A 26,568-nucleotide genomic window follows, 5' to 3' on the forward strand; every position below is an offset into this window, starting at 1 on the left:
AGCCTCCCACCTATTTGCTGCAAAGCTGGTCCAGTGATGCATGAACTGGAAACAGCTCAGCCCGATTCCAGTCAGCTGTCTGGGCTGTAGTTCTGACATCAAGCACTGTGCTAGAACAGGTCTTTAATCATCCCTCACCATCAGGCATGGGACACAACCTGACCACCTCAAAACTGCCAGGCAGCCCCACCTGCTGCCTCCAGCTCACAGCTGTACCCCAGCAAAGGGAGCTGTCTGCCACCTCCTCCTAAAGGGTGGGCATTTTGACCAAGCCCTCAATACCTTCAATGTGTCCATGCTTCTCAAGCAAACAGAAAGTGCTACAAGCAACAGCAAGATCTCCATCACAGCAGAAAACCTGTGCCTTGCTGTCCACAGGTACAACAGCAGGAACATGCCTAGGATACCCATTCTGGCCACATTTGTAGCATGGCCACAGGGACATCTTCACTCTTTCCCATGTGCTGGACCACTCAGGAAGAAGGTGAAAGCAGCTCAGTGCCTTCCCACCTTGTTTACCCATTGTTTGTGGCAGAAATCTGAATCCCATGACAACTCCCACCCAGCACCAACCCCCACCCAGGCTGTTTGGGAAATGCCAGAGAGAGGGATGTTGGTCAGAGTTGAACTAAGAGCATGGGTCCGCTCAACTGGAGCAAGGGGGAAACAGAATACAGGAGCCAACAGGAAAGCAGGTGATGAAACTTTATAAAAATCCTCCTAAAGGAAAACTAAAATAATTCCCCCAGTCCTTCAAGTCCTGTGTTTCAAGGTCAAACAGCATCTCTCTGACACACGGAGATCAATACGGGCTGATCGTTACTGACATGCGCTCGACATCTTTTCTGCTCTGTGGGAAGAGATACACGAGCTTTTGAACGAGGGGTCAAAAATCCAAGCAGACTGATAAAAACATATGTTAGCACAGTGGAAATGCCTGCCCTTAGCCCTCACGTTTCCCTGGGGGATCACTAACCGATCCACACTGAGCCTGCTTTCCAAGGGGAACTGAGGACAGAGGCACAGGAGTCTGTGGGGATTTGCCAGTCAAAGACACATTCTCAACATCACAGTTCACCAGCCCACCATGATGGCTCTGTGTGAGCCCTGTCCACTGCCCACAACAGCAGGACTGATTTCTTCAGTGGTAGCAACCCAAGGCAGGAGCTACACCTCCAAATGAGGAAATGGCTTCAAAAGAGAAAGTTGTTGCTGTTTTTTAAAAAAAGTTGGACATTTCTTGTTGCTGCTAACTGTCTTCTAACAGAATTAATTCCCCAAGTTCAGTCCTCTGATGTTTAAGAACATTCTCTGAATTTCCAGCTTATCTTTATCCATGCACAGCTCACCCCTATTCACTCATGTTCCAAAAATGAGCTTTAACGTCAGCATTTATCCAGCCTGTGTTTAAAGTTGTATCATCTGAGTTCTCTAATCACTTCACATTAGGTAGGCTTTCCATTTCTTTGATCATACCCATATTCCTTCTCTTGACCCGACCCAGTTTGCACACAGCCTTCAGAGAGTGACTGGAAATGTACAGTCTTCCAGGCAAGGTCTCCTGTGCCTTAATATGCTCAGATTTCCAAATCTCTGCTAGAAATGCTTTGTCCAACATGTCACATTGGATGACGTATCTTTTCCATGGCTACATCACGTTAGATGCTCACAGTTATCTTGTACACCACTCTGAGACCCTGAGTTTTCTCCCCATCACTGTCACTTTCCCCCAGTGAGCTCCCAGATGGAGTTGAACATTTTGCTGATTTCTCAGGCACACAACCATGCAATTTTGAACTATCCAGTTCCCATTTGTATTGTTCCTTAAGGAATAATCCCAGCTCTTCCTGTTGAATAACACTGAATGGCCTGCAATGATGCTTCCTTAGCTTTGTGTCTTAAGGAAATATCACTATTGAAGTCTTACTTTTTAGTGCACAGAGCATTATTTCATGTATTGAATAGCTTCCATTTTGAGGATTATCTCCACTAACAACTTCCCTTCAGAGCAGTAGTTCCTCTTTCAAAATTCCTGTTATCTTCCTCTAGTCTGCTTACTGCCTCTTAGTTCTCAAAGGGTACTATGGATGGAAGAATTACACATGGATTAAAAGGGAGGCAGGACAAGCACTTGGGAGATTCATTTCAGGTTAATAAGCAAACAAAATACTAGCCAATCTCCTGGAAAAAAAAAAAAAAACAACAAGATAAGATAGTTGTGTGTTCTGCTCCCCCACTTTGCTGAGCACCTGCAACCACTTCTAGAAAAATCATACTGGGCAAGGTGGTTCCTCCATCCCAAACACCATCTGAATTCCCAACTTCCAGTACTGAGGTCAAATCCCTCCTAGTGCTGGCAATTGATGCTTCACTGCCCAAGAACAGGGGCCCTCACAAGCTCCATAAAAAGTCACAACTACCAGATAGGGCTCGTGCTGGCACGGCTCCCCACAGGGCTGGGCTCAGTTTCACATACCTCCACACTACTGAGACATCTATGGGAGAACCAAACCCTGCCCACAACCAGCTGTCTGTCTCCAGTCCTTTCCAGCCCAGGATTCCAGTATGTTTGTACCCCAAAGGAGACTGGGTAACAGGGAGATGTGAGTCACTTGGAATTCTGTGGGAAAGGGAGAAATGACCCTACAACCCAATTCTTAGTGCCCATCTTCTACTAGCACTGCCCAAGCAAGAGCACAAAAAAATAGCTGAATGTTTCTAGGCAGAGGGAAATGAGAAAACAAACAGCAGAGCAGCTCCTGAATCATGTCTGAAGGCTCAGGTTCAATCTGGTAAACCAGGCTCATAAAGCTGCATAGAAAATGTTGAATTAAAGCAAAGCCTGAACATAACTGATCTAGGCTGAGGTTTCAGGATGTTTTAAGTAGGATCTCAGCTCTAAGGGCAAAGCTGTTTCTTCAAGCACTCACTCAGATATTGATGCTACACTAACTGGGAATATAAACTCTCATCAGTCAAAGTCTTGGCAAAAGAAGCAGAAAGGGTATTATTTAAAAAAAAAAAAGCCTTTTAATCTGGCAAATAACCACTCAGAGCAGCCATGGTAACAGTGGATATTAAGGTGTTACTGGCTTCACTCCTATTAAAATTAGTTTTCAAAACAGGATCAATGCTGCCACTAAAGTACCATTTACCTAAATAACTAGTTTCACAATAACTTAATAGTTCCCCACTGCCATAAGGAAAGCCTTAAGTTGCCACATAACATAATACATTGGAGGTGGTGAACTTGGCAGCCACAGCACTGCTGCATTCTGACCTCAAATAAAAATTATGTACTTCCAACTAAGCAGATGAAAAGCTGCAGGGCTCAACTGAATCTGCAGCCCTGAAATGGTTCACTGTGTGCACAGAACACACTGCTCGAGGACAGTGACTGCTTATGGTTCCCATGATGTGCACCAAAGTGACATTCCCTTCCCACTCTGGGGGCATAGCCAGGCTGATTCAAAGTGAGGGTGACTGCACTGCACACGAGGCTCAGCTCACAGGGACTGCAATGGAAGGGATGATGCAGGGAAAGGGCAAGCAGAGGAGAAGAAAAACATCACTGTTGGAAGCACAAGAGGCCACATCCAAGAATGGAAAAAAACCCTCCTGCCCTCTTGCTCAAGGACTGAGTCATAAACATTTCAGTTTTCCAAGGCAACAGTAAGTATGAAAACTGTTCCGGATTTCCCTGCCCAGGGCAGGGAGGTTGGAACTAAATGATCTTTTTAAGGTCCCTTCCAACCCAAACCATTCTGTGATCCTATGATTCACATAGAAAACCCGCATTAACATCACTCTGCACGTGCCAAAGTCCTTTCCTGCCATCCCTTTTCTGAGCAAAAGCAAGAGTCAGAGAGATCTGGGAGCTCGCCACAAAGAACAGCAAGTTCCCAGCAGACCTTCCAGCTCTCAAACATTCCCATTCCACTTTGCAACGAAGCCTAGCGAGTACATAACCACTGTCTGATTTATTAGAGACACATGATATCAGTTATGATTGTTTATATTGATTTTCCCTCTAAGTTGCTCCAGTTACCGCCCAGCTGGACACACAGTGCTGCTCTGCAGTGTTACCTGCCCCAGCTGGCTATGTTTTAGTGGCAAATAGAGCAATGTCTTGGCAGCTGCAAAGCTCTCTGTTACTAAAAGATAAAAGAGACTTGAAGATTCACTCCACCCCCACCTACCAGCAGCAACGTAACAGCACAGTATTGGCAGGCACAGAGCTCCAGGGCTACACGGGAGACTGCCTGGACTCCTGAGCACCCACATCCCAGCAGGCACCTAGAAAAGCTACAAAGGGGAGAGGGAACAGGACCACTGAGAACTTCTTGAGACCCTGTCCACCACTTGTGCATTAACGTGCTGGCTCTCTTTTACTCTTCACCTCTGGTGTCTACAGTACTGTTAGCTGAAGGGATAAGGTCTATACACAAACAGCAAATTGACATAAATGACAGTCATTACCGTAACACCTGACACAGCACAGACTGCACATCCCCACCCTTAATCATTGTGCATGACCTGCTCATTCAGAAGGGATCTGTGGTTACTGCAGATCACAGGCAAAGCTTGAGCAATAGTGGCATTTTCCTTTGAAGCAGGCAAACAATGGGTAGGGCTGTATGAATAGGCATGTCTTGCATGTGCAAGACTTGGAGTCATCCTTCCCCTCTACCCACACTGGCACATGGCTCATGGACATACCCTAAATGGACAAACTGGTAAGAGCTTGAAGACAACACGGAAAAAAGGACAGAAAGGAGTAAACTGCAAAGCAAGCGGGTTAGGTCTCGGGGGGAAAACCAGGGGGTACATTACAGTAGTTCCAAAATGTATAAAAGGCTGCTGCCAAGAGCAAGTGGACGAGCTGTTCTTCACATCCTCAACAACAAGAAGAGGATCCCTGAGGGCCAGACAGGAGAATTGAGGTTAGACATCAGGTATAACAGTTAAAACTAACCATTCCCTATTCAACCAAAAAAGCATAAAAGTCGGGAGGTAAATTGGTTTTCTTAAAATTTTCTATGGTCTTGTATATCTCAGAAGCTCTTTGCTTTACTTATTTAGAGGCATGCACCCCTGTTAATCTTCAGAGGCCCTTACTGTTAAAAATGGGAAACAACTTATTTTTTCAACTTTGCTGCCAAACAAATGCCCATGTTACAATCTTGGTCAACTCATGGCATCAGGAAATATCAACAGAAGCAACGGATTGGATTGCTAAAATGAAGGGTGCAGCAGGTAATGTCCCTATCAGTGGGAGCTTCCAGAGATTAAATAAAGAAACCCACAGAATGGCATAGCCCAAGTCCACTGTGCCAGCTCAGGGAGACGTGATTATTACATGGCTTTTGGAGGTTTTATTGTTGTGTGACTTCTGTTTGACTCAGAGAAGCAGGAAGCCTCTGATGCGGGATTAAAAGATGAGAGCAATTTATTCTCTGAGGCAGAATACCTGGGGAAATACAAACATGCTCCTGGAAAGACATAGCAAATATACAGGTGCAGCTGAGAGTGGAAAAGCATCCTGTGCCAGCTGATCTGGCTGCTAATCCACCTGGCTGTTAAAAATATACTCCAGGTGTATTTTTTCCCTAAGAAGAATATGCTTAGTGTGAGCTTTCAGCCAGTGGATTCATCCTCCTTTCATGCAGCACAGTGAAGAGACCTTTTCCTCAAGAATTCGGTCTTGTTGGAGACGATCCTTGGTCACAGCTGAGAACCCTTCTAAATTTCTCTCTGGTTATTATTAACATCTTCCCATCTACCAGAGCAAGCTGTCATGGATCATCAGTCAGCTGTATTCAAGGTCTCCATGTCAGGTCAGCCCATGATTAAGCAACCTTGTGGCTGTATGTGCTTATCGGTGTACATTTAATTAACACAAAGAGTCTTAACTTGCAGCTCCCAGCTGCTGGGCAAGTTGCGCAAGGTCTACCTCCTCCAAAAGTCACGTTCAAACAACAGGCAGCCACCCCATATGCAGAGAGGCACAAAGAGCCAGAAATGGGAAATTTGTAGGCTGAGGGCAACAAATTTGCTCAGGTTGGAGAAAGACCCCCAGTGAAGGAAATGCTATAGGGATAAAGGGGATCTGTGTGTGGGAGGAAATCCTGTCCTCTTTTTTAAAATAGAAAATAAAAGCTGGCAGAGGCAAAGCCCAGGCAGCAATGGTGAGGCAGGCCACAAAGGCAAAGCAGGTCACAGGAGATGGCTGACAAACGTGCCAAGCTTGGATTGTGCTGGGCAGACTGAAATAGGGCTCAGCCTCCTGTGAGGCAGATGAAAGAGGTGGGGCAGACCACTCTACGAGGTCCCCGTGGAGATATCTCGGCACTTCAGGAACTCCTGGAATCCCTGGTGTGTGGCTCTGGCACCGCACTGACTATCAGAGAATAGTCTAGAAGGCTATTCTAGATAGAAGAACTATGAGAAAACTATCAAGAAATGTCCAGCAAAGACGTGCTCAAGGACAACAAACAACACATCCCCACATACTCCAGACACATTCCAGTCAGAGGAACAAGAGCATGCCAGGGTGCAAAGGGCCCTACAAGAGCCCTCAGGAGCTCTGTAATATATGATACACAGAGCCTTGCCTGAGGCCTAATAAGCAGCCACAGTGGTGACTCAGAGAGCTCTTTGTTGGCTGGACATGGGAGAGGAGGAGGAAGGAACAGAATAACTGAGGAGCAGGAAGCCCCTGATGAAGAACTGATTGCCCAGAGCACGCTTCTGGAGAAACAGAAACATGCTTTTCATCTCCATGACATACTTCCATGTCCGGACAATTCTGAAGTCGGTGCTTTCAATACATGCTTAAGAAAGCACTCCATCCCGTGCACACACCCTGCCTGTGCCTCTCCACACACAGCATGGAAAAGAGAAGACCAGCTAAGAGGCGAGAGGGGGAGAAGGATGGAGCACTGGAGATACATCAGTCCAAGCCAGAAGCCAAGCATCTATAGATGCTGAGGGGGCTAGCAGAGAAAAAATTCTCCACTTCTAACTGTCTCATGTGAAAGTCTCCGTTCTCACACAAGCTAGCTGTCTGCCCGTTTGCTGTCTGGTAAACATTTGCACCTGCAGGGCTGTTGTGAGAACATCGTGGAATGTTTTGGTTTTACTGAGAATAATACTTTGAAATGGGTGGTTATACCTCTTGGCCTATCACCTTGGTAGGTGGTTGACCAATGGGCCAGTCATGTAATTTCTCTTTTGCGATCCATGCAAAGATGGGTTTTTGGCATTAAAGGGGTCAGCTTTGACCATACCTCTCTAACCTGAATCGACGTCATTTTTCGCCGTCCCTGCGCGCAACAGCGACAAGCATCTGCTCTGCTCTCCCACTCATTCTCAGTGCAACAGGCAGAGAAAACGCTTGGTCATGATGTTCTAACAGGACCTGCTCTCCATCCCTGGGAACATCTGCCAGAATTAGTAATCCCGTATCAGAGGAGGTGAAGCATAGAGTGTCCAACAGCACTTGTGACCTTTTTAGCAATTTTCACATGCCTGCAGCTTTCACAGCAACCTTCCCTTTCAGCTTAAAATAAATGCAGCCCTTCTGAAAGTGCTCAAAGACTACAGAATCACAGAATCATTTAGATTGGAAAAGATCTCTAAGATCATCAAGTCCAGCCGTAACCACCCAGCCCTTCCAAAGCCAGAAACTGGAACTGATGTATCTGGGAATGCAAACATGGGGGCAAAGGAGCTATAAAGGCGGATCCTGAATTCCAGCATCTGAAAGAGATGTTTCTCCGTCCATGATACTGCTGCTGTCAACTCAGAGCAAACAGGTGAGCCCCAGTTCCCCTGCGTTGCGCCCAGAGGACATCTTACCTCTTTCTCTTCTCCTGTGTGTGAGGCTTCATGTATTAAGCTATGTAATTAAGCAATGGGTGCTCTACTCCCACAGGGGCTTCTACATCCCATATGAGACCAGGCCAGAGTGGAGCCACATCATCCATCTGCAGGAAGGATTAGCTCTTTCTTCAGATAGAGTTTCTTTGAGCATGAGCCCCTCAAGAAGCATTTTTGTGAGCTCTGGGCTTCACACACTGGGCAGCAGGACTCACTGAGGTCTGCTGCCTTCCAGAGGTCTCCTGTTTTTCAACACACAGCATGATGCTGCTGCAGCATGAGAGTAGCTGAATTGCATAACCAGCATAGAACCTGACCAACAACAAGCAAAACCCAGCCTGAGGGAAACAAACCACAGCTCCAGCTTCACAGTGGGATGGCGCATCCTGCACTGGCTGCACAGCTCAAGGAGCATGGCTCCCCAGACATCTCTGCTGTGTAGTCCAGATCTCCATTATAGACACAAATTACACCATAAAAAAGGCAGAATTTTGGGATAACGTTCGTGTTTATACGGATGGCAAGAATGTCCAGAGCTAAGCCATAATGCAACACACAGATTTAATATCCTTTCCACAGTTAAACTAATCTCCAGCTACCAGTCTGCAGGATAAACCTAACCCAGAACCAGAACGACTCCATATGCCATTCTACAGCCCAAGAGTTTCTAATGAGGCAGCGAGCTCTGGCCACCACCAGGGACCTGGCAGCAGGCTAGATTAAAGCTAGATTAGATTTCCTGTACCTCTCATTAGACCCAGCAATAATACCCAGAACATATAGGGAAAGCCCAGTGGCAAACAACCTAATAAAAAAGTGGAAGTCTCACACCTTCTTGGTGACCAGCACATCTGCTGAAGCTGAGGGCCACAGTCGTCTGTAGTCAGCAGGACAGCAAGAGGAGGAAAATACGGGAAGCTGTGCTGGGCCCCCTCCTGCTGCCCCCCACCAAGGGTCCAAGGCTGCTCTCCATGGAAGATTCCCAACACTTTGGCTGAAATGACGCCAGCACTTGGGCAGGGCTTGGTGTTATTTTTAACACTTGCTCACATAACTCTTTGGATGAATCCTGGGAAGAGCTTCTCACCAAAATAGTACACTGTGGGCACTATTTATACACCCAGTGGCAGCACCGCAGGATATGCCGGGGAAAGCTAGAGCACCCCTTTCTCCTCCTCACAGGGATATAGCGGGGCCCTAAAACATGGTTTGCTGTTTGGGCCAGTCCTCAGAAGTGAGCCATCACCTGCAGAAGCCCTGGTATCCCTGTCTGTCCTGCTGAGGAGACAGACTCTTGTCCATATGGGAGGGAAGCCCAGGTACATTAGGCTCGGGGAAGATGGATGGCTCAGTGCACATCCCAGCTGCTGTGGACTAAAAAGGGAACAGTTGTGCCTAAACACAGAAAATGCAGATGCCTTCCTATTTTATCTCTCCTTGGCTGCTGCAGAGAAATCCAGCAGGGGTCGGGTTTCTTGGTCATCACCTCTTTTCTCGATGTGGCAGCAGCAAAGGTGGGCAGAGGTGGGGGCAGGCAAAGCACCTAACGTCAGCAAGGTTCACTGGAAAGGAGGCACCAGACTGACAAGACTGACTGTCCTTTATCCCTAGGGACAGTAGCAGCCTCAGGCTTTTCCGTATCAGAAGAGTGGGCCCTAAAGGACTACAGGAAAAAAAAAAAAAATCAAAAGCAAACCTAGACTATCCAAGGAAAGGAGGCTCTTCCCCTGTCTGATTTTCTGGGTTAAAAATAACTTCTCTAAAGCCATTTCCGAGCCTATTGAACTTACTTGATTTTTGTCTTCAGTGAGTTTCTCCTCCCTCCCCCTTCCTCCCAAGACACATCAGACTGCTCTCTACTCTCACATCTCCTGAAGAAGCAGGTGACATGACCTAAAGAACGTGCACAGGATTGCTGCATGAAAACTGACAAGACAGAAAAGAGAAGACTCCATCTTGAAGCAGAAAAGGATCCAAAGTTTGATTTTTCCAGTATGTAGGTAAAAAAAAAAGGGTATATATACATCCTCTTTCCCTGCAAGAGAGGCTACAGCCTGAGCAGCATACTGGCTGTCGAGCAGAGCTACAGAGCAATGCAAAATAAACCCACTAATTGACGCATGCTGTAAAGGCATGGGCAGAACTGGTCACATTACATTTAGCAGAATAAACAGAAGGGATCAGCTCCTACCTTGCCAGATAGAACCTCCCCAGGACGTGGGCTCAGCTCACCGCAGCTGGAAGCCAAGTGCAGCGGCACTGGCATGAGAGCCGCAGGAGGAGCACAGCATGCAGAGCCAGCGATAATCCAAAGCAAAACCAGCTTGTCCCCGTGCCGGCTCAGGGATCAGCGAGCCGTGCTGCGGGGCGTCTCCGCCGGCTGCTCCCCTGTTGATGCAGGATGGCGGGCAACAGGCAAGATGACAAGGCACTTCTTCCAGGCAGGAGCTGGCTGAGGAATTTCTCCTGCTGCCAGCCACCTGCCCCTCGTCAGGCACAGTGGTGCCAGAGTCTCACTCGGGGAGCATGTGGGCAGGGGAGAGGAGCGAGGGCCAGATTGCTAATGAAAGCCCCAGTGTAAATACAGATGCGCACAGGAGAGGGCTATGGCAGAAATGCAGCTCGTGTTACAGAGAGCCATTTACAGCAGGCACAGAAAGCAGGGAAGCGTGGCAGGGCTGTGCGGGATGGGTCCACTGCCTGCCTGCTCCCACAGCGGGGTGGGAGGGCAGCTGCCTGCCAGGAGAAGCCATGGGGTGAAGTGACCACTAGCAAGGGGAGACCCCCCAGTTCCACATTCTCCATCAGCTCCTAAGCTCCGCATGCAGTACGTGCTAGCAGTAATGCAAACCCATCCAACTTCACGCCAGCCGGGACGGCCCTAGCCCCACACCTTCTCTGGTGCAGAGTGCCACAGCAGCCCATTGCTCCAGGGAGAAAGGCTGATTGGAGCATTGCTCCATTCACCTGCTTGGACCCATTCCTATTGCTCAGGCCCTCTCCCCAGGCTCCAGTTTTCTGCATCTTTGAGACTTACCCTCTCTCCCTAGTTCAATGTGTTTGGTACTTCCTGCCAGGATTCTTCTCTCCCGCCATCTCAGGGTAATTTACATGCTGTACTGCAGCTGTATTTACACCAAATATGGAACATGGGCGATAGGGACTACGTTGGCACAGAATCACAGAGTATTCTGAGTTGGAAGGGACCCACAAGGATCATCAAGCCCAGCCCTTAACTGAATGACCCACCCATTCAGGGATCAAACCCACAACTGCTAGCACCATGCTCTAACCAGCTGAGCTCATCTCACAGTTAAGAAGCAAGGTGTCAAAGAGTTCAGGGGCTTTGCCTCCACTGTGCCTTCAACTAGAACCAGCAGCAGAGGAGAGGTTTGCTGGTGTCAACCACTGCCCATTAAACAAGCCTTGGAAGACCTTAGGGAGAGGCTGGGAAGGAGCTGTTTCAGGACGTTTCATAGCACAGCAGGCACTGCCTATAAGCCCCATGCCAGGCAGGCATATAGCTCACACCAGTGACCTCTGGGTGAAACCGGCAATGAAGAACAAGGCGTTCCTGTAGTTCTCAAGCAAGTGTGGTCTGTAAGGATGTGGGGGAGCTCCAGCTCAGTGGTGTAAAACCTCAAGCAGATCATTTCCCTGCCTGGTGCCTCCGTTTCCCCCCTCTGGAAAACAAGGACCGTAACACTTACCAAGCTGCTGTGGATGTTGCAAAGTTAATTTCCTCATGGGATGCTGGCAGCCTGTAAACAGGAATGAGCATTCTGTGGGACTCTCTTCCCACCCATAAAGCAGAGATCCCTTGTGGCTTCCCTCAACATAGAAGCTACTGCTCACAGCTTTCTTCACCCTCACCACAGCAGGTACCCTGCAAAGACAGGGATCCCCATTACCCCAAAAGCAGGAGCATCAGTCCCTCTACCAGCTGCACCCAGGCCATCTGCCAGGCAGGAATGCTGTGCACCAGCCCAGCCTCAGCCGAGCTGTCAAAGCAGCGGAAGGGCTGAGGCTGCACTGCTCTGGAATTCCAGAAACGCACAAACACCCTGTCAGCCTGCACCAGGAATGACTCCTCCCTGCCCCGGACCAGGCTGAATCACTGGAAATACCAAAACAACGATGAGGTCACGTTCCCAGAGCAAGGAACTGGAGCCAGATATAGCTGCATGGAGAAGTGTGCTAAAAAGGGACTCAGTGCAGGGGCTGGGGGGCTCTGGCAGACAGGCACCATGGGCATTTGTCTCGTTTAAAAACAGCTTGAGGCTGCCAGGAGACTTTTTTTCTTCTCTATAGGGAGCAGGGAACTGGGCTTTAAAACCCTTTATCCGTCCCACTGGAAGAGGCACAAACATTCTAATGTTGATGAGTTCAAGGAATGAGGCAGAAGTAAAATGATGACTGGATTCTGAATTCAGTGTTCCCAAAATCTCACTGTGATATGATGATCAGGCTTAACCAGTGAAGAATCCCCTCGCAGCAAGCTGAATGGCAGATAAAAACAGTATGCCCATTACTGCATTTTGCTTTTGCTACAGCCTCAGCCAGCTTCCACAAAAAAACCCCAAAAACCAAAAAACAAAAAAAACAACAAACAAACCCAAACCAAAGCCCCAGAAATATTGATTTGGTAAGTTTTCAACAGGGTGAGCAGTAAGTAACAGTGGCTTCTGTTAATGCTCCTAAAATGAGTACTTCATTATCAGCAAATAGACTTTTCAAGGCTTTTCAGTTCCAAACTTTCACAGTTCTCTGGGTAGGGAGACTGGAGACATTTTGCTATTTAGACTGTGAAGGAAATTGCAACATAGGACTTGGAAAGGATAAAGGAATTCACAATAGAATTCGCAATAGCATGTTCTTTCCCCTTTCCGTACGACAAGACATTTGGATGGATAACAACACCACCCACAGCTACGTGAATAAGAGGCACTAAGAATCTAGACTTTGTTCCATCAGGACATAAACCATATACTAATCATAAGCCAAGAGGGAACAAAGATAGGACTGGACAGCTAATGCCAAGCATGTCACCTGCCTGGCAGGCCAGTGGTCACTGGGCTGGCACACCCTGCAACAACCACAGCAGTGCTGGGCACACCGAGCCAGCTGATGGGCCATGCCTGCACCAGTCCCCTTCCCCTGAAAGTCTGTCCAGATTTGCTAGTAAAAGTGATAAGAAAATCTGTGGTGAGTTGTGTGTGAGTCTGCTCTCATGACAATCCCACAGGAGTGTCATGAGAGCAGAAGTGCTCAAAACCAAATCAGTTCATTTTCACCCCACTGTTCCAGCATGCTCTGGTAACCAGAACCACCAGTGGGTTACACCAAGAATTCTTCTGGTCTAGTGCCCCACCCCTGACAATGCAGCACTGGCACATAAAAATCACAGAGTGATTTCACTGAGTGCGACCATGGAATGATCTCCCCTTAGGACACATTCTTCCAGCCTGCAACAATCAAGTCAGTGTGTGGAGGTCACACACTGACCATCACGTTTCAGAGACACTGAAACACATCTTGGCCATTGAGGTGTCTGGTTCCTTTTGGAATCTGTGTGTATTTTCAGTCTTCATGCCATCTCATAGCAACATGTTCTACAAATCAACTGTGTTGAAAAAGGACTTCCTTAACGTCCTGTCTAATAAATTATTTTGCTGGATGCGCTTCCTCTGCGCTGTGAGAAATAATAAAGTGTATTAAGCTCATTCCTTACTCAACTTCTCCCTGCTGAACACTATATTATAGACCTTTGCTCTTTCCCAGTATCATCTACTTTTGCTTGTTTAATCTCTCTTCCTACAGAAGGTATCCCAGTCCCTTAATCATCCCCATTCCACTTTTCTCTATTATTTCCAGGTCTGTGCAACTCTTTTTGAAAGAGGGTGACCAGCTGGTATGTGGTACCCAAGATGCAGGCACAACATGTACATCTAGTATACAAGAATATATACCATCAGTTTTTGCTTCCAGTGTGACATCTGCCTTCTTTGGCTACAGCTGAACATTTAACTGATGTGCTCAGGTAACAACCCACAGTGACTCCAAATGGCTTGCTTGTTTGAACAGTGAGAAACTGTTCACAAATCACCATTACACGTGGCATTTATCAGCATGGTCACCCATTTGCTGTTTTATCATGCTAATAGTTCTGCAAGATGCTTCTGTAATTCCTCAAGAAGTTTTCAAACCAACCACCCTGGCTAGCTTAGAATCACTGCAAAATTATAGTCTTCACTATGTCTTCCAAACCTGTGGACCAAGCACTGCAGGCACCAGAGTTCTGATGCCCTGCAAAGCACAGCATTTGACATGAAGTACTCCATGCACAGTGGCCAGGAATGCTACATAATCTTTTAGGTCTCTTCCAACCCAAACCATTCTACATTTCCTGGCCATTCTTCTGTTAAGAAAATAAAAGCTTTAATTGAAAATATGATTCAGCACCATCATCACTCTGCCAAAGATCTCTCAAAGAGCCTGCAGTGTTGGGTGGCTGAGACACAGTCCCATCCATGGCTCAGATGAGGACTCAGATGGAAGTACAGAGTCCACACCAGTGCTTAAGGACTACAAATATGCTCACCAAACACTCACCCCAGGCACAAGAGATGTGAATTGTGGAAAGCATTCCAGGCAAACACACACCAGAATGAGAACAGAGAAACTGTGGACTTCAGGTGAGCAGCAGGTATCAGTAGCAAAACCTCAACCAGGCTTCATGCTCCAGACTCAGAAGAACAGAGACCTAGAGCTGGCAAACCTCAGCTCAGAAAACACCCTGCTATGAGTCCAGGGCTTTGGTGAAGAACAGGGAAATAAGTGCTCAGTGGAAGGCAGATTACATAAAGCCAAAAATAAGTGGGGATAGTCAGCCTCCCTGAACATCTGGAAGGGATACTACAAGCAGAAGATCTCACAGCCAAGTTTCACCTGACTCCTCACAGCCAAGTTTTACCTGAAGCACTCCAAGCTGAGCCAGCAAACCAGCAGGATCTGATGCCTGGTCCAGCTGCAGCAGAGGTTACCACCGAAAAGAGTATCAGGCAGCTACAACTACACACAGCATTTCATATACTCCCAGAGCTCAAAGCCCAGGGGTGGAGTGGAAAAGGGTGAAGGAACACTTAGTCTATCCCTCATCTGTACAAAATACTGTTCACAATCCCAGAAGGGAGACAGAAATGAGGTTTTAGTGAACCATAAGCCTTATGTAATATCATGGTCTGGGGTATGACATTCTCCAGCTTACATAAAAAAAAAGGAACAGATTATTCATGCACATTGTCCATCGAACACTGCCCCATCAACAGATTCACTGATCCATCCAAAAGACAACACAACCAAGCCACTGAATAGGGAAAATGCAGGATACCAGGCGTCCTGTGCAAGAAAATGTGTCAGACAGCATCTGCTGCCACAGCAAAAACTGAACCAGAAGCAGAACTGCAGACAGAATACTGCACAGCCATAAACCCGGCTTGCACCTTCTGAATATTCTATGATCCCTTATCCACAGCCTGAAGGTTTCTGAGGGACAACTGCCAGGAGGTAAGGAAGCCTCTGAAGCAGCTGCTCTAGGTGTTGCTGTCTAAGTCAAAAGGATGCAAATGCACTGCTTCCAGCAAAAGGTCACCAGACTGGAACCTTGCCCAGCAGCTTCTACAAAGCACACGAACTAGGAGACTTTCAGACTGCAATTTTTCAACATGAGAGTACAAATTAGTTTTCTAAATACAGACCTGTACCCTACATGGAATGAATGGCCTGGATGCCCACAGGGCTGATGGAGGGTAGCACTTGATGACACAAAAGACTTCAGTTTAAAATCCAGGGCAGCTACTGACTCCCTGAGTCACCTTGGTGTGCATACCTCAGGCCCCAGTTCCCTGGTGAACGAGGAGGTATTGATGCTCCCTGCCTCTCAGAGGAGCCATAATGCAATAAAGCTTAAAAGACCTCAGGATCCCTGCCATAAATCCCAAAGTTAAGGGAAGCAAACAGGATTGATCATTATGTCTAAAAGCCAGGCTTCTTTTATGAAGTGCCTGATTTAGATGTGGAGGCAGGATGTAGCCAGTAACAAAAACATTGGCCTTCCCTGGTGACACAGCACTCAGATCAGACAGTGCTGTGTTTGTGGGGTGATGTGTGGGGCTGGGGACAGCACCTGCAGGTCTGGCCCAGCCTCACACTCAGGTCTGGGAACAGTTGCTCTCGCAGTGCACCCACGGAATTCAGCAGCACAGCCCTCACCAGGGCACACTCAGCTCCCCCAAAGCCAGGCACGATGCTTACAGAGAACCTACCAAAAGCGAGTGGTTGGGTCATATGTTTTCCTAATTCAGAGGAAGCCTGGCCCAGCTCCGATATCCCACAACATCTCTTGGTGTTGAGAGTGGGGGTTGGAAAAGTCGAGATCCATTTATAGCTGAAGAGTCTGGCAGAGGGCTCAGCGTTTTGTGGAAAAGCAGGAGCTGACAGCTCAGTACAGTCAGCTCCACCCAGCTGGAGAGGAGAGGCAGGCTGGGGAAAGAGACAGGGGTATGGAAACTACTTCCCTTCATGCTGGGAGTGATGGGAGAGAGGTGGCTTCTCTACCAGGAAGAGAAAAACCACTCTACTTCTAAATGAATTACAAGAAGTAGGGCAGCAGAAGACTAGGTTTGGAAAAACTGAAGAGTAGCTGTGCTGCAGATATGGCCAAAAGCACTTAGAGGTCAAGCCCAGGCTGCAGGGCTCTGTGCCCTTCTTCTGAGCCCTTCATCACATCCAGCCCTGCAGCAACACAGACCTTTATCACAGGGACAGAGCTGTCTGGGAGCTGTGACTGGGAACTCAGCCCCACACTTATTGCTGGAGAAATGGTAGCTCCCTCACTCCATATTTACATCAGCCAACACATCAGCAGATGTAGCAAAATGTCCTTGCCAGCCCTCATGGAAAAAGCTTGCCCCTGAGGACAAGGCACCAGTTTAAAGCATCAGCATGCGCAGACTTACGCTGTGATGACTTCAGCTCCTCCCCATGTTGTCAGGCATGAGAAGTATTTATGTAGCTAACCCAATTTAGATAACAACTGTGCATATTCGTAATAGAATTAGGAAAAATAACCACTAAAACTGTGTTAAAGATCACAGAGATGATGAGGCTGTAAGAAAAGCAAACACAGCCCAGGTGAGGCAGTGAAATACCAGAGCTACTGTATAGGCACTGATAAAAGAAGCACCATACAAAAAAAATTCTGGTCACCCACATTTAAAAATGATAAACTCAAATGAACAGGTGCAGAAAGGGCCTGAGGGAAACAGAAAACCTATCAAACAAGAAGAAACTTAAGAGCTTGGCTTGTTTAGCCTAGCCAAATGCAGGCAGAGAGCGGATAGGATTGCTGTCTAAATATATCACAGGAGACAAACAAAACTGCTGAAGCAAAAGTATAATGCTGGCACGACAACAAGAGAATAAATGCAGTGAACACATTTAGGTTGAAAATTAGAGAGAGAAAAAAATCAACCCTTAGGACAGGAAGCTTTCCAGCTGGAACGCCTGGATTTAGGATGAATTTTATCAGTGGTCTGATGGAGTTAGAGGATAGAGTTGTCATGCCCACAGATATCCAAAAGGTCCCTTATGCTCCTGTTTTTGTTCCAGCTGGTAGTTAGCATGGGTCATTACTGAGATGTCTCCATTCATACAACAGACTCCGCCTGTGTGCATTCACACAACTCTCTCCCACTGACCTGTAGCCTGGAAGTCCTTACTCCTGAGCAGCTCTTAGGAAATGGGAGGGCAGAGGAGCACTACATGCTTGCCCTGGGCTCTCCAACTGGATACTCAGCACAGTGAGCGCTACCAGGCAGCCAGGAAGGAATGCAGGTGGTGCAGTTAGCAATGGAAAACACCCTTGAGGCGCCTCTGCCCAAACGCACCTGCTGCTCCACGGTTATTAGGGACAGAGGTTGCTCAGTGTCACCCTGTGGATTCAGGGGACAGAGAAGATGTTCTAAGCTCTCCTCTGCGGCAGCGTAAGAAATAGAATCCTGTCATCACTGGTTATCAAAGAACCATAGAATGGTTTGCCTTGGAAGGGAGCTTAAAGATTATCTTGTTCCCCACCCCTGCCATGGGTACAGACCCCCTGCACTAAACCAGGTTGTTCAGAGCCCCATCCAGCCTGGCCTTGAGCACTCCCAGGGATGGGGCATCCACAGCTTCTCTGAGCCACCTGTTCCAGTGCCTCACCACCATCAGAGCTTTATCATTCTCGACCCCCAAACTGCAGCCCAGCAGGGTGGCAAGTACAGGCACAACAGCAAAACAATGTTCAAACTGTGAATATTTATATTATGGAATAATTAGGAGGAAAAAAGGGAGGAGGTGAAAACAAAATCCAAAATCTATTTCAAGGGTTAATTTTTGACATATCTATGAAATACCAGAGCTTCATAAAAGACTAAATTATAATTTTCAGACACCGCACAGACAATGACACACGGTTTGACCTCCCCGGGGGAGCCAAGCAGAGCACCGCGCACACGGGAAGCAGCGCACACGGGAAGCAGCGCACACGGGAAGCAGCGCCCCCGCTCCTCCCCGCACAAGCCCCGCGCCGTGCCTGCCACCGTCCCTTACCGATCGCCCGCACCGCTCCGCTGTTTACAGCCGCTCCACGGGGCGGGCTCTCGACGTTGCCCGCCCCCACCGGGTCCTCCGCCTAAGGATGTCTGACGTTTCCTCTAAGTTTCCTCTTAAAACATCCCAGCCAGGATGGAAAATTTTGAGAATTTGTGTGCTTCCCGCATCAGGATACCGGATGAGAAGCGTTGCTGTCTCAGATCCGTTGTCCCACATACCATCCCCCCGTGCACTTCTGGTTATTAACTCCTTACATCAATTAATGGAGCTCCAAGAAATCTATCATCCCAACATTCTCTTTTTATTGTAAAAAAACAATTATTTTACAAAATCAGGAGTGATGCAAGACAGACATCACTGCCAGCTGATGTGTTTCAAATGCTGATTGTGTCAAACCACTGAAAGAATTGTATCTGGTGCAAGCTCACCAACAGCTTTATTATCCCCTGCATGTTGTAGCCAACATTTTCAAATCCCCTTTTAGCCAGAAGGTGAGTACTTTGCACGTAAACCATATGAGAAGAGAGGCACAGTGTCAGAGTTTCCTTGCTCTGTCAGCACAAGACCTGCCTCTGCTGCTCTGCCAACATATTCTGCTGCATCAGACACCAGGAACAGCTTTGACAGGACTTTCAGTCCACAGACCAGTCTGGGTATCATGGGGATGTCTACTTATCTGCACAAATTCTCCTTTTTCCTCTAGCCCCAGGGAGGCTGACTGTGAAAGACAGAATCCTCATCAGAAAGCCACGACTGTCTCTGCAAAGTGAATGGTAAAGCAGGGGGAGGTGACAAGCACCAACTATCACAGCGGTTTCCTCAGCCAGAGTGCAGGCTCTCACTTCACTTAGGCGTCTCCTTGCAAGGGAGATCACCAGATAATTTGCTCCTTCCCTATCAAGCAGGTCCTGAACACTTTAGTCTGGATCCAGTCCCAGCTCCAGTTTTGCACCGGCCATGCTGAAATTTAATACCACAGTTTGCAACCAGCCTCCCCATGCAGCAGGTGCAACAGACTGATTTGGTTCTTTTATTTTTTTCTTTCCTGCGCTGAGTTAAACACAGGGAGATGCAATCTTCTATTACAGCTTAAACAATCTCACACAGTAACTGCTGAAACTGGGACCAGAGGCAGCAGGGTGTTCCATGAAATGGGGACATGGCTGGCCTGTTGCCATCATACACTGCCTCCACTGACAGCTCAGAGACTCACAGCAGAGTCTCATAAATATCGGGCGGTTACTGCACAAAAAAATCCAATTTAAAAGAAGGAAGGAGTCTAAATTTGTATAATGGAGCTGAAAAAAACCCCAACCTCAACAAATACCAAAAACAAACAAAAAAACCCCCTACAACAGCCAGGGCTTAGTCCTCTGCACAAAAAAAAGCTGCATTTAGACAGCTCAGCAGTGCTGGCAGGACAGACTCTCACACTGCCACACTGGCCTTCCACCCAGTAACCCCACTGATTATGGAGTTGGTGTAACAAAACAGAGAGCAAATCCCAGTCCCTCAAGATCACCATGTCTTTGGCTGCATCTGTGCATTTGAGGTCCATCTGCTGGCAGATTGGTTGGATTTTCAGCTCTCTACCACCCATGTTTGACAGATAACCTGTTCCCAAGTAAAATTTGAGCCAGCACAGAGAAACACTGCAGCCCTGAAACACTGCAGAGACTCCTCAGGCCTCACTAAGTTCCTCTGAATCGTGAGCACTCTGATCATTGGGAGGGTGGGGGAGCCACCACGTCATGCTTTGTCCCTTACACTGAGCCCCAGCACCAGCAGAGTAAAGGCTACTTCAGCTGCTGGCTATGAAATAGCTTTTCTGGCTTCCAAACTGTTGGTGTGGTCACCATCAAGCCAGACGTGCATGCACCTCAGTCTGTTAAGGGGGGCCAGATGCCTCGTTCTGGCAGCTCAGGTGAGCCCTAACCACACAGCACAGGCTTCTCAGGGGCCAGATTTCATGGTTGGATCCATAAGGAAGTCTGAGTGCCTTCTGCTCTTTTATTTTAAGTCTAAATGAAATGGCTGGTGCCCAGTTAAAAAACTTGAGAGGGCTCTCAGGACAATAATCCTTTACAGGAGCAGATTTGCAATGCAGATAAAACAGGGCAGGCTGATGAGTGTCAGCTCCTGGTCCCTTGACCAATTAAGGGTTTTTCTGAGCTTGCAGCACTTCCTGATGGGAGATGTGGGAAGAGGGTGGTATTTGGATACTGGCCATCTCTTGAGAAAATAGATTACAGTCAAAAGGCTACAAAATCACACGTTACAAAGATTGTGGATTTGTGGATTGTGTGGCTGGACCTAAGGCACACCTGGGGTCAATACTGTCACCCCAGTAATATGGTCCAGAGTGGATTCATGAAGAAAAATGAAGGCACATGGCTGAGAAAGACATTGCCAATTCAACCTTTTCCTCAGACTGGAATTCTCTTTGCTCTGAGGTATGTAGTTAGAGGGAAAAAAAAAAAATAGCGTTATGAACAATCTCAGGGAGCAGAGATGCCTCCCACAGCACGTTCTCTCTTGCGCCAGGGAGCCCCTCGGGGATACCATACAACTCCGTGCTCACTGTGCCCATCTTCCCCAGCAGCGGCACATGTCTTTGGAAAAGAAACTGGAACCAGAGGGTGCACATGGGTGACAGGAAAGCCCCAAGTCCTTGATTTGGCAGCCCAGAGGGCAGAGCTCTGGGCAGCCACTGGCTCGGTGCCCTGCAGGGAGCACAGCCTCCTCTCCTGACTTTGGTTTGCCCTTTACTTTGGTTTGCGTTGTTAATTTTTAAGGGGGATAAGGGGGTGTCTGGTTTTTTTTCCCCCTTTTTTTTTTTTTTTTGGTTACAATCCTTTGTGTTTATATTTGTCACTATTTGGTGAAAATGTTCCTGTTGTGGCAAAAGGTGATTTTGGCCGCATGTTTCTCCCAGACATGATGAGTGCTCCGAAGCCATGCTGGTGAGAGAAGGCGTAGCCAGAGCGGCGGGTGCTGGTCCGGCGCAGGCGTCGCTTGGGTGAGGGTGGAGGGGGCCGCTTTTTCGCTTCTTTGATCTTCAGCAGCACCTGGAAATCAGAAAATAAGGCAGAAAAGGTGGAATGTGCATCATTATTCACAAGCACAGTGGAAGAGGAGCAGAGAAAGGCAAACAAAAGCAGGGATCCAAAGACAAAAATGAGGAAAGGGCATCTTCTATTCTACTCTAAAAGGTGTTAATGGGAGCATCATCTGTAAGTCATGAGAGGGGATGATTTCCATGTATTCCCCAGAGCTCTTCAATGCCATGGTTGGGGTATTACTGAAGGACTTTCAGTCAAATCACCCAAAAAGTGAAAGTCATCTTGACAATAGTCAAAATTCCAGAAAACAAATAAAGAAACATTTAAGAATTGGTATATTTAATATAGAAAATAGATTACTAACGGGAGTTTCTGATATGTAAAAGCTTTTTATGATGATAATGATTATCGTCATGGAATTATAGAATCACAGAGTGGCTTGGGTTGGAAGGGACTTTGAGGATCATCTCATTCCAACCCCACTGCCAATATATCAGGTTGATCAATACCCCATGCAACCTGGCCTTGAACACTTACAGGGATAATAGAGAGATCCCTGTATTCCTTGGCAGGTGGAAAATAAATCTTGCACTTTATTTGCAGGTAGGGGGCTTTCTGCTCCCAGGTAGCCACTGAGTTCATCTGCTGACAAGAACCTTTCCAGAACGGGGCTGTCTAGTGCAGGAGGCTGGTATTGAGAGCCTCTGGCTCAACAGAAAACTCCCCAGCTGCCAGACTCCTGTGCTTCTTGCTTGGCACAATGGCAGTGGCAGGTCCTTGGCCTCTCTGAACATCCAGCCTGTTTACTGCCAGCTGGGGAACTCCATAAAGCAGGAAACCCACTCCTCTCCTGCGACCATTCACTTCCAAGAGGAGGCAGAAAAGTAATTTTGTGCTAGAGAGGGAGGGATGCTCAGCCTCAGCAGTGAGACTGGGATTCTGGGTGACAGCTGTGTTTGACTTCTCCTCAGCTGGGGTAAACTCAGCCCACTTTTACACCCCTGAACTGCCTCAAACTGCATCCCAAGGACCTCCCTACCCAGCTGTCTTCTCTAGCACCCACCTAGCCTCTGTGCAAGGGCTGAGAATTCCCCTAACATGTTCTCCTGCAGTCCTGAAGAATCTGTGGAGCTCCACAGACATCACAGAGGATGACCAGGGAGGGCATCAGCTGCAGTGCTTTCCCTTGGGGCTGTCTCTGACAGAGATTCCAGGCAGCTCGGCGCAGGGAGAAGAAGGAAGCACGAGGTGGCAGTAGCATTCAGCAAATGCTCCTGTTTGAAAGAGAGCCCGGGGAGCTCTGTGTGCACTGATGTTCTTGAGGGGGTCCCTTGGCTGTAGTGACCTGTGTGCTCCCTGCCCACTCCATCACTCCCTGCCTCTCCTTGCCCTGGTGCCCTCATCTTCATATTCCTGGGGATGGGAGGGAAGCTGCTTCCAGAAGGGGCATATAACCATTGGCTACAAAAAGTAAATTCTGAAATAAAAAAAAAATCCCCAGCAAACACATATTCCTGGGTGGAAGGTGAAGGCTTGAGGTCTGCCCGGCTAAAACTGCACAGCGTCAGGGCACGAGGAACACACCACTCCTTTGCCACTGAGCCACAGTGCTTAAACCCTAAAAATAGAGCAGCTTTCCTGCCTCAGAGCAGTCTAATCCACATGTAAATAATCTCAGCCTTGGTCCCAGCTGCAGATGGTTTGAACCGTGCCAAACCCCAAATTCAATCCTCCTTCTCTAGGGAGCAGGGGACAGACGGATGGCAGCACTTGCACCCGACAGGGACACACACTCCAAGTGATGCCAAGCACATGCACTGTGGCTCCATGGTGAGCCTAGGCCATAGTAAGCAGGATTTCTGGTTCAATAAGGTATCTCCTTACTTTGTCACTGGGAGTTGGCTTTAACTGAGCCTTCAGGAATCGAAAGCCAACCACCGGCAGCACGCAGAGGGTGATGCTAAGGAAGATAGCCAGCCACACGTTTGGTTGGCTGAGGGTGTTCCGAGCCGTACCTGGAAAAAACTCCATGATTAAAACAGTAAAAGCAGCACCTCCCACCACTATTCCCTTTTGCTCTCTGTGATTTCAGAGCAACCAGGCAAACAGACCAAAATACAAGGCAGACATCACCTCCAACAGTGAAATCAACAGGCTGTGGAGAGGACAGCAAAGCCAGTGTCACTGTGTGAGATGAGCAAAGAAAAATGCAATGTCCAGACATGACTGCAGCAACAGCCCAGGTGGACAAGGGTGTCAGAGTGAATCTTTTCTCTCTGTGAAGAGTCAAATCACTGCAAAGGATTGATATAAACATTCAGGAGAACTTCAGGAGCAGCCCACGACTCCCACCTTTTGCCAGAACTCTAGTGCAAAGGGAGGAGTACTCCTTTCTTGCTTCCCAGCAGCATTTCCTAAAGGATATGGAATACTGGCTCTGCCCAGCAGGTGATGGGAATCACAGCCCTTTACGAGAGGAGTGTGTGTTGCTCTGGAGATCTGCACAGACAGCATAGCTTAATGGGGGTAATGGCAGCACTACTGCCATGTGGTGGCATGTCACTGACAACTTCTTTGAAACCAAAGTGCTCACTTCTGGCTTTTCCAAAACTGAGGGAATGTAAGATAGAACAAACGGTCTGCAAAACCCTCATTACAGGGCTTAATGATGCTGGTGTTGGCAGTATATTTGCTGAATGTTTTCTTTCCAGTTGGCCAAATGCTGCTGTAATACAACTCCCCTGAAATTTAAGTAAACAAGTTCTCTCAGTCCAGACTAGAAACACTTTCCTTAAAAATGGTTTCAGACTGGGACCTTACTGAGTAGCCCTCAGCATTATGGCTACTTTGAGCAACGTAGTAATAGCAGAGCAGCAGATGAGATATCCCTGGCAATTGAGTTAGAATCATCATAGAATCCTCAAGATGGGAACAGACCTTCAAGATCATCCAGTCCAACTCTCCACCTGCCCTGGGAAACTGAACAGACATTCTGTCTTCTCTCACTCAGCATTTTTGATTCTAAAAACCATCTCAAAGTGGATGTGATCATCTGTTTGAAAAATATGTTGCAACAACTGACCTGCATCTCAGATATTTCTAAGTTTGCTAAGCCCCTTGCTGTTGCAGTGAAGATAGGCAAAACAAGCTTTTACTGAAAAAGTCAGTCAAAAATGAAGGCACTTATTAATACAAAAATCTGAGACTTGAAATTAGAAGTGTTGGGATTTCAGAAGTAGAGATTCATAACAATGTTGTATCTATATTGGCTATGGACGCACAGATCTATTAAAAATGTCTGAATTACTCTGCTAAAGTTACATGTTCCTCCTGGTCAAAGTCTCAGGAAATGGACTCATTTTTTTATCCTTCATTTTTTGCATGTGTTCAGAAACCTGTCATGTAAAATAACTACAAAAACCTGGTCACCACTGGTATGTTTTGTTGTTGGGAATTTGCCATTTAACCTGTCAGAAGGCTTACCACAATCACATGGCATTTTTCTCATGTCTGACTGGATGTTGTACTTCTATGCCTTCCTATGCCAAAATGTTAACTTAGTTACAAAGATCACACTTCTACAAATAAGATGCTCCTAGATATCTGTAAAAATTGGACACCTGGAACCCAAATATAGAGGAGCAGCAGAAAGCATTCCACCCTGCTCAGTAGGTTTATTTAAAGGACCATTCTCATGACTGCATGGAAATGTCCACTCTTACCCAAGGAAGTGAATGTGGCACACATTCACCTGGATGGATGGGATTCAAAATAAATCCCAGCAACCCTCAAAAATATCCTGGCTTTTCTTGCAGAAAAGGCAACCAATATATTCTGAAATATACTTTAAAATAATTGGAAACTTTAAGCCCTGCAGTGTGTTCATTCTGAGTGCAATCCAGATTTGTCCCAAGGCTTACCAATGAAGGGAAAGGAGGCTGTGAAGATCAGGTACATGCCATCACTGTACATGGTGAAGGTGATAGCAAAATAAACAGAAAGGCTGCCCCAGATGAAGAACTGGTTGACAACTGTCCAGTAAGAGGTGTCCAAGCCAATCTGAAAAAACAGAGCAATACAGCTATTGTCAGTGCCTTCCTTATTCAGCAGATCTGTGCTGAACACAGCTTGTCCTCTGCTTTGTACACCTCCCCCTGAGAATGCTATTCATTCAAAGTCTCAAGAAATAACAAGTCACAAATCATAAGATTCTGGAAAACCATTCAAGGCAAGATCCCTACATTTATCCTGTTGTTGCCCTCTTCTCAAGCAGTCACTAGGGGCCAGTCCTGGAGACAGGATATTAAGGGACTTGAAAGATCATCCTGTTCCAATTCTTCTGACATAGGCAGGGACCACCTTCCACTAGACCAGGTTGCTCACAGCCCCATCCAACCTGACCTTGAACACTTCCAGGAATGGGACATCCCCAACTTCTTTGGGCAACCTGTGCCAGTGCCTCAACACCCTCACAGTAAAGAATTTGTTCATAGCATCTAATCTAAACCCACTCTCATTTCAAAGCCAGTAACTCTTGCTCTATCACTACATGCCCTTGTCAAAAGTTCCTCCAAAGCTTTCTTGTAGCCCTTGTTTAAGTACTGGAAAGCTGCAATGAGGTCTCCTTGGAGATCTCCTTGGAGCCTCTTCTTCTCCAGGCTCAACAACCCCAATGCTCTCACCCTCTTTAGCAGAGGTGCTCCAGCTCTCTGATCAACTTCATGGCCCTTCTCCGTACTTGCTCCAACAGGCCCTCATCCCTCTTACGCTGGGGGCCCCAGAGCTGAACACAGTAAGTTCAAATGAGCCATGCTTATTTCCCCAGCCCTAAGCTGTGATGTAGCATTGAAAGTTAGGAGAACAAGACTGCAAGACTTCAGACAGCAGAAATTATTATCTAGGGAGGTATGATTGATTGGTTTTCTTTTAAGAAATCTCTCTCATCTTGATAGTACCATCTGACTTTTCTACC

The 26,568-nt window shown here is 47.3% G+C and overlaps 2 protein-coding genes across 13 annotated transcripts in view; both read right to left on the reverse strand.

Moving 5' to 3' along the window:
• RUSC2 (RUN and SH3 domain containing 2) overlaps positions 1-18,713 on the reverse strand; it is a 59,618-nt gene extending 40,905 nt beyond the window's left edge. For 4 of the 7 annotated variants that reach the window (XM_019283316.3, XM_010395095.4, XM_019283317.3 and 1 more), the window contains exon 1: positions 11,592-11,907. The gene's annotated coding sequence lies outside the window, so the exon portion shown is untranslated. Of the gene's footprint in view, positions 1-10,072; positions 10,489-10,918; positions 11,007-11,591; positions 11,908-18,531 lie in introns of those variants that run through there. The other 3 variants (XM_019283315.2, XM_010395090.4, XM_010395089.4) reach the window with 3 other exon arrangements.
• A 101-nt stretch (positions 18,714-18,814) lies between these two features.
• The window catches only part of ATP8B2 (ATPase phospholipid transporting 8B2), an 84,664-nt gene continuing 76,910 nt past the window's right edge, over positions 18,815-26,568 (reverse strand). For all 6 annotated transcript variants that reach the window (XM_019283318.3, XM_019283319.3, XM_010395087.4 and 3 more), the window contains 3 exons: positions 25,517-25,655; positions 23,481-23,611; positions 18,815-21,602 (listed from right to left, as the gene is read on the reverse strand). In XM_019283318.3, the coding sequence (XP_019138863.1) occupies positions 21,381-21,602; positions 23,481-23,611; positions 25,517-25,655 (492 nt within the window). In that variant the 3' untranslated portion in view covers positions 18,815-21,380. The remainder of the gene's footprint in view (positions 21,603-23,480; positions 23,612-25,516; positions 25,656-26,568) is intronic.

Source organism: Corvus cornix, chromosome Z, assembly GCF_000738735.6.
Source record: "Corvus cornix cornix isolate S_Up_H32 chromosome Z, ASM73873v5, whole genome shotgun sequence".
Lineage (NCBI taxonomy): Eukaryota > Metazoa > Chordata > Aves > Passeriformes > Corvidae > Corvus > Corvus cornix.